We start from the raw sequence: 14,507 nt of genomic DNA, 5'->3' as shown, positions 1-14,507 counted from the left end.
TTATTGCTGGTATTTAAAATTCCCCCCCCCTCGCCCAATCACAACATCAAACTATACAATAAAATATATATTAATATTATTATGCGGTCATATTAAAGGGTATATTATGCGCGCGATATGCGGGCCCCATGGCATCGAGCCGCCGTTGTTTGAAACCCGATACTGGTACAGTGGTACAGACTACAGGAACAACGCCACGTCGCACATCGCTGCGGCGTGCTTCCGTCAGTCCCGTCCGTCCTCACGTTTGTGGTTTATAAAATTTATTATATTATATTTTTATCTAATACGAAATAGCATCATGTGTTACAGCACGCGGTAGATACTAAATGCGCAGCATGCAGGTCGAAATAAACCAAAAATCGCGTCGCGCATGGCGTTCGTCCAAATGAAAAAAAATTAATAAATAGATAAACTCGCACCGTTTACACGAGTTACGTTTATATTATATGTAGGGGGGGATGTGTCTGAGCAGTCGTCGTCGTCGCCGCCCGACGTCGAAATAAACTACGTTTGGATATTGTTTCGTTTACTGTATACAATTATTGTGTGTGCACCAGCTAACATTATAAACTTAAAAAGTTCAACGACATGTGCCAACTCGTATTAGGGTCCGGCGAGTCGTCGTAGACAGTGAGACTTGATTGCTGCCGTTCAATATAAGCTGCTGTATTTTGCTTTGGATAATAACAATTTTTTTTTTTCAAAACCGATGTGCATGCGACTTAAAAGCAAAACTGTCTGGGATATTATATAGCTAAGCCAGCACTGTATGATTCTATAGTAATTGTATAGGTATAGCAAATAGTTCAGTAATAAAAAAAAGTGTTAATTTGATTTTAATGCATTGCAATTATTATTCGTACTGCACATCGATAATGATTGTACAATTAAAAATACTATCAACACAATTTAATTTTTTTTTAAGGTATTCGTTTAGGTATACACATTTCTACGAGTTTATGATGTTTATATACAGAGGTATACAAGATTTTAGAAAACTCATTTGACAAAAATGGTAGGAATTAATGTTTGTTTCTATGCGATTCTCGCCATTAGTTGCCATACACTATTTGAAAGACCTGTATAAGTAATAAAGGTGTATAAATACATACTATACGCTATTATAGTGATGTTTTATATGATGTCTGTTCTGTCTGTGTATTATTATCTCATTTCGAATCACAATTTACAGAAATGTCAATTACTAATTTATATAGGTAGCTAACAATTTGTTGTTATACGCGTTATATGACCAAAAAAAAAAGATTGTTCCCCACATAACACCCTCTGACGAAGGATTGTATGCTATAAGTAAGGGGGAAAAGGTGTCTTTTCTTTTTTACAGTATATACAGTATACTTACTGCATTTAGTATAGTACATTTTTTCCATTTTGTATAGGCAGCATCGTCATCTATGCCTTAAAATGGAAACCGGACGAGACCGAATTATTTTCTCCTACAGTATATTTGGCGCGTGTGTGTATAGTGTATTACTGTACACGTGTATAGGATAATGCGTTATCTATCTTCTCTCTCACTATATTACTTTTCTCTCCACAGCCCATTGCTATATTCGTGAGTCATTATTGCCCCACTGAAAACTGGTTGTTTGTACTAGTTCGCCAAACAAAATAATATTACTCACATACCACATGATGTGGTATCTCAGTGACTATAGTATACATTTATTATACATACAAATTATAATAATTGAGCGAATTTTCACCACATGATAATAATAATACGGAGACCATCTAATGTCTGCTGCAGTATGGCTTCGGGTCGCGTTACAGATGATATTATAGCGATAATATTGATTAGACGCGGTGTATTTTAAAAATCGACTATTCCCCTATTTAAATAATAGCAATATTATGTATAAAAACCTCTACCCTTATTTTTGTTTGGAAATAAAATATGTCATCGTTTATTGGTTTTAGCTGAATTGGAAAACATGGCACCGGATCAAGTAGGACCGGACGAAGACACGGGTGTAACCGCTCTAAGTAACTGTCCGGCTACAATGATGAACACCACAGTCTTCGTTACAGTGCCAGCTAGTCCTTTCCCAGCCCGGGTGAGTTATTAAAGAGAAAACGACTTCTACGAAATTTTACCCAAATGAGTAAACATTAATTTCTAAATAACTTAACCAAGCAATAATAATTTTGTTATGAAAATTATACATATTTCAAAACAGATAAATTGTAGACACTATTATTTTTAAGTATAAATATTATTTGCTATCTTCAACAAAGTTCCGATTCATCATTATAGGTATTATTCTGTTATAGACCTGTAACATTCCTAAAATCGTGTGTTATTGTAGGTAGTAGGTACATCAAAAATTTTGTTAACAACAATGTAGATGCCACGCTGTGACCGTTTAAAAAAAACAATTTGCATCTTTTAGAAAATAAAATATTTTATATAATTTAAAATATTTATTTAAAGATATCTAAATAAAATAAATATTGAAGCTTAAACCATTAACCAAGTTCAAGTTTTCATGTTTTTACAACATACTACTATCATAAAATTGATCCAATAGACGAGGGATTGTAACTTGTGAGAGTATTAAAACTATGGTTTTGTCGTTATACAGATTGACGTCAATGAAAATAAAGTACCTTTACAAATACAATAGAATATAAAATACATGTATTATCCAATTTGTTAAAATATGTTTGTTACATATGTACTATATATTATATAAATATAGAAATGTAGTTATTTAAATTTATAATATATATACTATAATATACTAATACCTAATTATACTATATAGCCATTTACCCGTCTATGTAAATTGTAAATGTACATTTTAGATATTAATTAAATGCTATACACTACGGTTTCTATATAATCACTGTTCAATAGTGCTATGTATACTACTCGTAAACCTAGTAAAGTTAAGAATTGTTAGAAGTTATAACTACGTAATACGTACAAAAATACATTTCTGAGGACATAATTTAATTGCGTGCTACAATTTTTTTTCTTTTTATTGTGAAAACGTTAGAACTCAGAACTTATAGTATTGTTTCCGATGCTTGCAATCATTGTATCTAAATTATCTTCTGGAGATTCATATGGATAGGTCGCTTTATATGGACTGAGATACAACCGCAGTGATTTATTTTTAAAAACGCTCAAGGGGTCAGTATAAATAGAAGCACAGACAAGACGAAGATACGTGCTTGGACAACTATCAAGTGGCCAGCAATGCGACAAATGTTCATTTATTCCCAGGGGGGAAGCTTTTTATACACACGCACACACAAGTATACGCATACTGTATACATCGACGACGTTTTATATCCTTGCCCTGTAGTCTGGAATAATTCAATTTACCTATTAGGGGTCACGTATAGTACCACCATATTATACTGGTGACGTGTCATTATTATGTATAATATCCATATCTATTAAATCATTTATCAATATTCGTGTCAATCGACGTAGTAAACTCATCATTCGGTTTTGTATTTATGTAATTACAGGAAGAACTGTCGTCCGAAAACGTTTATGTCGGCGGTGACAAAGACAAAGGCAACTCGACGGATGACAACGAGGACGACGACCTCACTTCGCTAAGTTGGCTGCAAAACAAGAATCTGCTCAAAGGTTAGAGTAAAATGTGTATATATATATTCATAATAAACAGTCAATATATAAAAGGGGACTGTACTTTTCGTTACGGATTGTTAGTCGAGTTCTCTTAAAAGAAAAACGTTTTCTGTACATTTAGGTCAGGCCAATGTTTTGTAAATGAGGATAACGAACAATAGTGTTGGGTATAACAATTATGCACACGCTTTATATGTATTATAATATATAATACAAATTATAATCATTGGTACTTGCAAGGCAAACCAGCCATAACGATATTCCTTTAAATTACTTATATATATTTTATTTTAAAAGTAATATAAACAATTATTTAATTTTATTAATAAGTAAAAATTTTCTGTATGGAAAAAATAATGCTTTCATGTGACGTTATTCAATTTTTCTAAATTTAAAGTGTATTAAAAGTAATAATTAATAACATACAATAAGTATGATACTAATAATTGAAGAGTTTATATTATTATTATATTAATAATGTTTTTTTGTTATTTAAGGTTTAGCAGTTTAACTTAAACGTTTAATATGTAGGTACCTACTATATAAAAATGTTAGTTAATTGTTACTTGTTAAATATAAAATGAAATGATATGTACGTTTTTACCCTTGCAATATCAATTATTGTAAACCTACGGATTATAAAAATGATGGTATATACCAGATAATTCACTCAAATTCATTGTAATTTTTCCTTTAATTATGCATTTATATGAATTCTATTTTTTGAAATTTTCAAGTATACTTGATACCATATTTTTAAATACTTAGACTTTTTATATAATTTAGCGACAGGCAACGGTACGAACTCTAAGCCATTTTTAATAACAAGAATAAATTTTTCTAGCATTAATTTTTTGATATTAGCACATCTTTTTTATGGGAATTTTGATGTATAATTGTACCTATAATATAAATCAAACTCATTAAAAAAACATTTGTTTCACCACAGAACGCTTCGCTTCTAAAATGGTATAAAAATCAAATTATTTTTTTCAAAATATTGTCTAAGTATGTTAAAAATTCCAAATATATATATAAGAATATGCTTTGTAAATTATCCTGTACATTAACATAATATATACTTAACATTTAATCAAAATTGTAAACAGTGTATTCATTTTTCTTTTTTTAATAATGATTCATTTTATTTCATTTTTGAAGTTAGTACTGACTTTGCCTATTAAATACCCTAATGCTTAAAGCATTTAAGCCGATAATGCGATTAAAAATACAATAGAATTTTAAAAAGTGTATGTTAGCAAAAATAAAAATAAAAACTGACATATATCATAATGCCGTTTTAAGATTCTGTAGAATAAAGGTCATTTTTCGATTTTTTTTAATAGTGTCTCAAACTATACAGACAACTATCGTAATTTTTTTTTAAAAAATTGGCAAATTTAATTTTAACCCAGCTTAGTTAAGAATTGTATTGAATGATTGTATACATTTCTGTATAGTTTATTGTTTTTACGTTTTGTGGCCAGAGTCCAGGGGCGAGCGTAAGAAAAAATTTCGTACGGGGAAGATCTTTTTATGTTTTTTTTTAAAAAAAATTCTTCAAATCGCTATGCCTGTAACATATAATTGTATTGTTTGTTATTAATTATTATTATTATTTTATATTATATTTACAAAAATATAATCGATTCATCTTTGAATTTTTGCCATTTCATCGTTGAATTCTTTTTACGTCTTTTCCATAACAATGTCATTCTGTTTAATCGTTTTTCACCCGTTTTACTTCTTGGATATATTTTTAGCTAACTAAAAGGAAAAAGCGTTTTCTTGAAGTCACTGGAACAGGAAGTGTCATACCGATTTTTAAACAACGGTGAATATTGTCGAATTACGTCGAATCATAAATATTCAGGGTGGTGCTTGACAGATTTATTCAATATTTTGAAATATTTTATTATCGTACTTGTACTGATTTTCAGAATATAAATAAAATATTGTAATATAAATAATTAATAACATGATATAATTTATATAATTATTATATAAATATAAATTACTGTATCCCCAACTCTTCCTACGTTTTCTGCTGTTATCGCTACATTAAACACCAAAATCCACCCACCATATCTTGTGCTGAATCGAATGAAATTAGACGAGTGCCTTGCTCTCGGTTATTGTATCCTATTTTTATTTTATCTATTTTTTCTTCCATTTAAGTATTAACACTAATTAATATATTCAGACATAAATACTTTATGAATTTAAATGGCGTGATATAATTATATTCCCATATGATGCTAAGACTAAAACACCAGTTGATTTAAACATTTAGTTTCGTTGGAAGATATTAAATTAAATCATAGATACTTTTTTTAAAGTATAACTCGTGTTATGCCTATTCACGTTATAATAAATTCGTTCATCACCAATATCATATCCTTTATTAAATTGTCCGGCTTCTTATTTCACTTCTTTTATATTTTGTAAAATTAAGTGTTATATATTTGTTGTTAATTACCGTATCATATTCAATCGATATTAAAAATAAGAAAATTATAAATTAATTAAGCTGTATTTCTTACTCAAATTATTATTTTATATAAAGTATCCATCACAATTTTCATAATGCTTATGGAACTTGTATATAGTATTTTATTCATACCTATTTATGTTTTAAAAATACACGAGAAATTATCTTATCGCGCACCTTTAAATATGTGTACATGAGTATGCTGCATAATATTCAAATTAGAAAGTATAATATGGCAATATTATATATATATACTTGAAATTAATTGTAATAAATTTAGCCTAGTTATGTATAACACAGAGTTTATAATTTAAAACAGAACAGTAACATAATTAAAGTAATATTGGCTTTCCTTTAAAGCATAAAATAAATATTTACTTTATATAATTATACTTGTTACATATTAGTGGATTATTGAGATTATTTTTTATTTAAATAGAAATCATTTTTATTACTGGAACAGTTATACATAATCTATAAGTGATATTATTGGTTTAAAAATAAAATACATTTAATAAAAACTTAGTTTGCCCATTTTTAAAATCATTATTCGTTTGGAAAATCAAAATGCTGATCACCTATTAAACATTAAATATTTTAAGAGGTATACAATAAAATATTAGATGTAGCATTGTTGCTGTCATAGAAAAGTCGACTTTAGAACCAAATCGTATGATTATTTTAATATTGTATTAAACATTTCAGCGTAATAATGAAATCTTTATATTTTTTAATTTATAAATTCTTAATCCATTTTACGAGAATTTGATTTACAAATATGAATCTAAATATAATATAACTTTTTAAATACATAACAATAATCTAATTGTTAAATAAGATTACTTATTTATTTTAAGGAAATACTTTTGAATATAAAAATACCTTTAATATAAAGCTTAATAATGTTCAAGGTTCATTGATATTCTAAAGATTTTTCATAAAACAGTATTTCCCCTATTTGATTATTTCATAAAAACACAAATTGCAGTAGAGGTAGATATGTAAAATATAAAATAACATTTTTGTTACAAAATATTTATAGATTTATCATCTACATGATAAATATATAAAAATAAAACACATTAGTGCAGTATCATATTGTTTTCAAAATATTTAATTTAAATAATTGTCTGATTTTTTTTAATACGTTTTATAAAGATTATATAAATTATCCCTTCTATTGAAATGATTAATAATATCATTTTTTCTCTGTCATGCTTTTTATTGTTTTATAAATGTATGATTTAAACGTTAATAAGTAACTACTATCATATAAATATATAATAGAACATAAAGACTATACTGAATAGTAAGCTAATGCATATTTCATACTCTACTACCTACCTACTTTAATAAAAATAACAATAAATCAAATTTAAATAAATTACAACATTACAAAGATATAATAGGAATACATTTTTTTTTTATCAAAAATATGAAAACAATATATTAACTTTTTATAATAATGTTTGTATTTTTTACAATATCAATTTATGAAATAAAATGTAAATATTCACATAGTTCTATTACTTATTCTTATGTTTTTATACCTGATTATGAAATATTTTAATTTATCTAGTTAGTCATATTAAGATAAATATTGATTTAACAATTAGGTAATATTATTTTGTAATATATACAATATATAGTTCATAAAACACTTTCGTACATTTAGAAGCTGATTTATCTACATACTATATAGGTAAAATCTATTATTTATAATTTTATAAGTTGTTTTTCATATCATCATAATATTATTATTTATATCAAAAGAAAATTACTCAAGTTTGCAAAATAAGAGAATGTTTTAAAGTAATATAAGTACAAATATAATTAACTTCAAATGCATATACAATATGTCAATATATTAAATTGTAAAGTAAAACATAGACTAATTTAAAATTACCCAGATTTGTATTCTTTAAATGTATTATGTTGGTAACAAAGTTTGAATAAAATTTAAAAGTATACATAAACAAATAACATAACTAGTAAAAAAATAGTAATATAACTAAACTATAGATGGAAAAATGTATTTAATTTAAATTAGAGAAATTAGACTCGATTAGAGAAATTAAGAAATATTATTTAGTTTACTTATTTACTATATATAATATTGCACTACTTTAATTATTGCTTTCACTGTGATCTGACTAGGGAATCTAGTTATCGCAACACCACTAAATCTAAATATATCAACTAATTGATTATTTCTCAGACTGCAGTTAATAATTCTCCGAAATTATAAAATAACTTTAAAAAATATATTAGAATCTAGTACAAATCTTACTACATTTAATATTATAAAATTATAATTTTGTATTTTCGTATGAACAAAGAATAGTTAATGAACAGTTGTATAGAGATTTTATGCATCTTAAAAATCAGAACATTGGTATTTACTTTTTAATTTTCACAAAAATGTCAGTTACCTTAAGGACATATGTAATGGAAATGAATTATTACAGTATACTCAATATTCTTATTATATAAACAAAAATAGTCATCATGTTTACCATTAAAAACAAAATTTAACCAAACATTCTTTAATTAAAAACTGCTTATATAGCAACATAATATAATTTTCAATTTAAATAAAACGATAACTAGTAAGAGGATGTCAGCGCAATATTTGTTTATTCTCACAGACCCACGCACAACATAGATAAAACGCGTTCACCTAAAATCGTTTTTTATAATTATTAAGTAAACTTAGAGTAAAATCACCTATTACAAAAATTATAGAGGATAATATTTTTAAGGGAATATGATATAACAGTTTTATATTTTAATATTATTTGATTTTGTATTCGACTTTAAAAATAAAAAAAAATATAAATTTGAGTGTTATTTAAATTGTTTTGAAACAATATTTAGATAAATCGATAAGTCATACCCTCAAAAATTTTATTCTCTATCGTTTTTGTAATGGGTGATTTTAAAATTACTCAAAACAATAAAAAAAAATTGGTTTTGCATAAATGCGTTTTGTCTATGTTACGCATGGGCCAAAAAAAAAAAAACAATGTGCTGGTATCCTCTTAATAAATAAGACGTTAAATAATAAATAAATAATTTGTTCAACATTCACGTTTTACTACGGAACCCCAATTCATATTTTTTTATTGCTTGTATTAAAATAATTTATGAAATAATTATTAAGTAGGCACATTAGTATAATCTTATTTTTTGACTTATGCATGTGTAATATAGTTAAAATCTCCACCATATTTCATCCATTTTGATTACAATTTTTAAATTAAGGTACTACAACCTATAACAGTTATAAAAATAACATTGTATGTCTTTTTAGTTATGTCAATATTTTCATTTTTTTAAATAACTACAAATAATTATAGAGAACTAAAAAATTTAATTCAATTTTCAATTATACGTGTAGATATTGTATTAATATTTTGGGTGTAATTTATTTATGATAAGAATCAAAACATATTAGGTCGAGTATGACCCAAAACAAATTCACTGGTCTGACTATAATAATTATAGAAAGATAATTATTTAAATATTTAATATGCTTTTATAAACGTAGGTGTCACAGACTATATTGCTACGAAATATATGTTAAACTTATACTATACTTATTATAAGTTGCTATGCGAATAAATAAATTGTTTATACTTTTAATAATGGGACGGGCATTACTAACTCTATATATATAGTTTATTTTAAATTTTGATCTTACAGGACATCCTGTAACTACTAAACTAGTGATAATCACGAAGGGGGATTTTCGTTCATGGATTATTTTCTACTTTGGTTTACTAGGCCCCTGTCACAATTAAATCCTTATTACACTGTATAACATACATTAAAACATTAGTAATCACATGCTATTGATATTATAACTTTTTTTTTTATTGAATTAGAACTCACTAAAATCATTAAAATTGGGTATGTTTTATTTTTAAATCTATTGATACCATGTTGCATTTAATATTATGTAATATATCTACCTATCATATTTTATTTTATTATGACATTATGTACATTCTTAAGCAAACGCCACACCCAGTGTGTTGTTTCCGTCTTACAAACGAACGACAGCACGTAGCATATTTTACGTTCATAATAATCCATTTTATTATGTTATTTTCAAAACTAGAATGAATTTACCTGGTATAATATTTAAAAGTAAGATCATTACCTCGAGATCTCGAACACTTTTATTTATATTTTAATTTTGAAGCATGTTGTAATTAAAATCAATAAAGCCTCCTCGATGCCCTAAATAATAATCTTACTTTTAAATTATAATATAATCAATTCACTCTAATTTAAAAAATAACAAGAATAAAATTGGTTATTGTAAAATTTGCTTGATGTAAATTGTAAGACAGAGACCACATATTATGATGCAGGTGTGGCGTCTTCTTAAAAGTGTTTAAAAAAAATCAACCATTGTCTATCAACTCAAGTAAAACTATTAGGTAATTTTATATTAATGACATGCATAAACATAAAAATATACATAATTTTTGCAATTATAATGAAAGTGTGTGCCTAATTTAATTAAAATGAATATATTTATGATACGTCTTTTATATGACTATCATTTAGGTATATATTATATATAAATATACAATATAAAATTATTGCAAAATACAATAGCTACTTAATTTTTAAATTTAAGTTCACATCGTACCACTTGTGATTATATTACGTATTAGTCTTTTATACATTGAAGAATAATGAGTGATTAAATTTTAATTTTAAAACATATTAGTATAATATTACTAATTATAAACGTGTATAGTAGATACCTATATTAATATTACATTTTAATCAATTAAAAAAATACTTTAATATGTATATTAAATATAAATTTCATAATTTCGTTTTAATTAATGTATAGTTTTTTTTTTCCCAGAAAACAAAATATTAATTTAATATATTTTATTTTTTTTTTATTATTTTATATATTGAACTTCGTGATTTTACAACTATATAGGTAGTGTGATTTACGAACTAATTAAAAATTTAAATAAGAAATATGAATATCTACCTAAAATATTATATACCTATGTGGCTATGTGTTTACCAACAGGAAGTCCTAGTTTAGAAACTCTTGTTTTACATTAGCCCATTCGTGACTAATGATTAAAAAACAAATAAAAATGTATTAAACATTATTAAAAGTATGAATATTATTAATGGAATTTTTATTTTCTACAGGTGTTCATGAGCTGCCAAAGACCGATTATGCGGACGACGCTTCATCGGACTCTCGTTCATCTAGTGGTCAGTCAATATCGCCGGTCCGATGTTGGCCGGCTATGGCAGGTCTACCCACTATCATAAATAACAACAACAACAACAACAATACTAATAATAATAACAATAACAACAAGACTTCCTCGTTGCGGTCGTCCAGTTATGATCCAAAGGTAATCCTACCAAATAACTTGGCAGAGTATGAATACTGAATGTAGAATTTTATATTTATAATTTTTGACTTGATGGTGATATATTAAAATATCTATAATACACAATGACGATACAATAATGCATTATTCTTAACACACGCGTATCTTTTTTGAAATTACAGGTGCACACGGAATCCAAACCACCGTACTCGTTTTCATGTCTGATCTTCATGGCCATCGAAGACTCGCCTATCAAAGCGCTACCGGTCAAAGACATCTATGGATGGATTGTTGACCATTTCCCGTACTACAAAAACGCGCCCACTGGCTGGAAAAACAGCGTGCGACACAACCTTTCGCTGAATAAGTGTTTCAGAAAAGTGGAAAAAGCACCCGTAAGTCTAATTTTTTTTTTTGTTCATTTTCAACTGAATACCCACCGTTAAAAGGTACAATATTAGCTACAGAATACAGAATACTGACTTCTCCGCCATCATCCGTATTTGTCCGCGTCAGACATTCGATTTATCTAAATTTTTTTCTTAGAACTGTATTAACTGTATTATATTTTAGAAAATCACGTTTATAATATTATAATAATTCATAATATAGTAATTTTATCTGGATAAAAAAATAAAATTTAGTTTTGAATAAAATATGTTTCACTGAGATGATCTATACTTATAGTATAGAATATAGCCAGTAGGTAATTTTATGTATGCAAACATTTGCATACATGTGCACATGTTTTTTATTCATTTAAGCTGTTGATATATACATTTTACTCTTTTCATCTGTAGACTCAATAATACTATTTTTTCCTCGTTCGCGTTTGGGACCTAATTATTATGCATCGATTATTTGCATTAAACATTCAAATAGAAACAGTGATATATTTTCTCATTTTTTGACAAGTAATGGGAGTACATTGTATATTGTGGGGAAGCACTGTTATGTAGTATGAGTAGAAAAATACCATTATGTTGCAAGAATTTTCTTTTGACCCTATTTCTCAAAGTATGATATTAGTGATTGATGTACTGGACTTGATTGTTGTGGAAGAGGTTATAAAAGCAATTTTTCAAGTTTAACTCAATAATTATTTGTATATTATTCTATGATAATAATGGTGTGATTATGAAAAAATTGGAATTAAAAAGGATATAGATTATTTTGATTTTATGCAGTCATATTCTTAGTTAACTGTTCTCTTGTTAATATATCACTATTTCCTACTACCCAGTTTGAGTTATACTGTCTATTGACATTAGACTCAACACGTCCATTGTTATTATTTTTTTTTATACATGATGCATATATGATATATGCATAACAATTAAATATTAATAATGGCTGTCTGGACGTCTGCTGTAATAGCGTTGTCTATTTGGCGGTTGAGCAGGTGTGCCATGTTGGTGAATATTGTAACAATAACAATAACAATCATTATAGCTTTAATTGACGTTACCCTCTACTTATAGAACTTGGGAAAAGGTTCCCTTTGGATGGTTGAACCCTCATACCGGCCGTGCCTGATCCAAGCGTTACAAAAGACCCCGTACACTAAGGGATACAGCAAAAAGTCGACGGTGAACACGAGCCCGACGGTTCGAGGCGAGACCATGGAGACGGTCAAGGACGAACGGAGCGAAGACGAAATGTCTACGGTCAGTGACGTGGACGCGGCGACCGCAATGTTGGTGCTCAAGCACGGTCCGCACGTGCGCATCGTGCACGACAGAGGTTAGTTAAACAAAACCATAATATTATTATTCTAATAATTACACCAATCGTGGAATGATATCGTAACCTGCACGTTTAGCCTGGGTAAATAAGGTATCGCCAGTTGCATATATGGGGTGGATCATATAAGCTATAAAGAAGTTTAAGTACATTTATAATTATGTTAAAATATACATTTTCCAAGAAAATATTTGGCATTGAAAACTTGAAAAGTTAAAAGCATAATATAATACAAATATACAATAATGACTACACTTTACTGAATTGGTTACTATATCACATACTAAATGATTTATCTAAAATTCGATAAACATAATATCATCACAGAATAAATAAAATAATCATACTATTAAATGTTAGCAAGGAGAATATATTATCATGTCCACTTTGATCGTTAGTTGAAATTGCATTATTTATCAGCATATTTTCCACAAGATGTTTGTCCACTATACCTATATTCCGATAATTTAAACTTGGAAAACTGGCAACTGTAATTAACTTCTCGTTCGAAATCTAATTTTTATACTTCGAAATACTCTGAAAAATATTCAGCTTTGGAATATAAAATCAAAAATATATATTATCCTTTAAACATAAATGGTATAAATTATTTAACGTATCACATACTCATATTATGTAAATCATGATTTTTGAAAGAGAATTAGCACTGTGATTACCAATATGATAAAAATGGCGATGATGTTGATGGCTTTTTTTTTATTTTTAAACTTATTTTTATATATATACATCTCGTAATTGGCGGCGATAACTGCAATAATTTAACTAAATCCAGACCATAATATACTACAGGTGTCAATGAAATTCGTTATGACAATGTAAATAATGTAATACATATTCATATTCATTATTTTTTAATAATATTACATAATTTTCAATGGCTGCGTTGAAAAATAATATGTGGTAATGGCAAATACTTTATTATTACTCTCAATCGATTCGTGGTGATGATGCGATTAAAATGATGATATATTGTATTATTATTATGTTAAATTCGTTCATTAACACACTATAATAATCATATCGGCAGGAAAGACCATATTTTACTTACACAACGAGACGTGCAAGCAATTTTAATTAGTCTATTAATTTCAGATTGGCAGCTAACGCAAACAAAACCTGACACGGATCCAGAACTAGCCGGGGTACGTAAATGTCTACATTGAATAATTCTCGGTAACATTATTTTATTTGATTACCTTGGTTTTTATTTTTACGTTTCTTACCCTCGCACGCG

The 14,507-nt window shown here is 27.3% G+C and overlaps 1 protein-coding gene across 3 annotated transcripts in view; it reads left to right on the top strand.

Moving 5' to 3' along the window:
- LOC113557189 (forkhead box protein N3-like) overlaps positions 1-14,507 on the top strand; it is a 43,726-nt gene that overhangs the window by 24,383 nt on the left and 4,836 nt on the right. For 2 of the 3 annotated variants that reach the window (XM_026962554.1, XM_026962555.1), the window contains 6 exons: positions 1,945-2,081; positions 3,508-3,631; positions 11,319-11,530; positions 11,692-11,904; positions 12,991-13,252; positions 14,366-14,415. In XM_026962554.1, coding sequence (XP_026818355.1) covers positions 1,945-2,081; positions 3,508-3,631; positions 11,319-11,530; positions 11,692-11,904; positions 12,991-13,252; positions 14,366-14,415 — 998 coding nt within the window. Of the gene's footprint in view, positions 1-1,944; positions 2,082-3,507; positions 3,632-11,318; positions 11,531-11,691; positions 11,905-12,990; positions 13,253-14,365; positions 14,447-14,507 lie in introns of all 3 variants that reach the window. The other variant, XM_026962556.1, reaches the window with a different exon arrangement.

The sequence above is a fragment of the Rhopalosiphum maidis genome, chromosome 4, assembly GCF_003676215.2.
Source record: "Rhopalosiphum maidis isolate BTI-1 chromosome 4, ASM367621v3, whole genome shotgun sequence".
NCBI classification, from domain to species: domain Eukaryota; kingdom Metazoa; phylum Arthropoda; class Insecta; order Hemiptera; family Aphididae; genus Rhopalosiphum; species Rhopalosiphum maidis.
The sequence above is the reverse complement of the archived record's forward strand: the minus strand, read 5'-3'. Positions and strand labels throughout refer to the sequence as shown.